The 563-nt window shown below is 42.1% G+C and overlaps 1 protein-coding gene across 1 annotated transcript in view; it reads left to right on the top strand.

Annotated features, from left to right (window-relative positions):
• Nucleotides 1-563, top strand: part of LOC135553830 (adhesion G protein-coupled receptor E1-like) — a 9,737-nt gene continuing 9,174 nt past the window's right edge. The window contains exons 1-2 of the mRNA XM_064985764.1: nucleotides 1-109; nucleotides 244-390. Of these exons, the coding sequence (XP_064841836.1) occupies nucleotides 1-109; nucleotides 244-390 (256 nt within the window). The remainder of the gene's footprint in view (nucleotides 110-243; nucleotides 391-563) is intronic.

Below are 563 nucleotides of genomic sequence, written 5' to 3'. Positions count from 1 at the left end.
ATGCCAACTCTCTGTACCAACTCTAATGCAGCACACAGCTGTACCTGCCTCTTTGGTTACCTGCTCACCAGCCCAGATGCCATAGCCAGCCCCTTAAACCCATGCCTAGGTCTGTGACATACTTCACTGAGAGTGCGCGTGTATGCTTGCATGTAAAAGTGTGTGTGTATATGTGTGGTGTATCTTTGTATGTGTATCTGTTACTGTATGTGTGTATATCCCAGTGTTTGTTTCTCCCTGTAGACATAGATGAGTGCGCTAACACCCCTGGTCTATGTGGTCTCCACTCTGTGTGTACCAATGCACCAGGGACCTTCCACTGTTCCTGTGTGGAAGGATACTTCTCCTCCACTGGAGTACTGTGGGAAACTGACTTCACTGTGTGTGAAAGTGAGTCATACTTGTATTGTTTGGAAATATATTATGTACAGAAGAAGTCCAGTGTAGTGAAATGCTTCGGAGGTCTGATGGGAACTTGATATATTATTTTCTCTCTTTTCTCTCTCTTTCTCTCTCTTTTTTATTTTTTATTCTCTCTCTTTTTTATTTTTTATTTATCTTAT

Source organism: Oncorhynchus masou, chromosome 14, assembly GCF_036934945.1.
Source record: "Oncorhynchus masou masou isolate Uvic2021 chromosome 14, UVic_Omas_1.1, whole genome shotgun sequence".
NCBI classification, from domain to species: domain Eukaryota; kingdom Metazoa; phylum Chordata; class Actinopteri; order Salmoniformes; family Salmonidae; genus Oncorhynchus; species Oncorhynchus masou.
The sequence above is the reverse complement of the archived record's forward strand: the minus strand, read 5'-3'. Positions and strand labels throughout refer to the sequence as shown.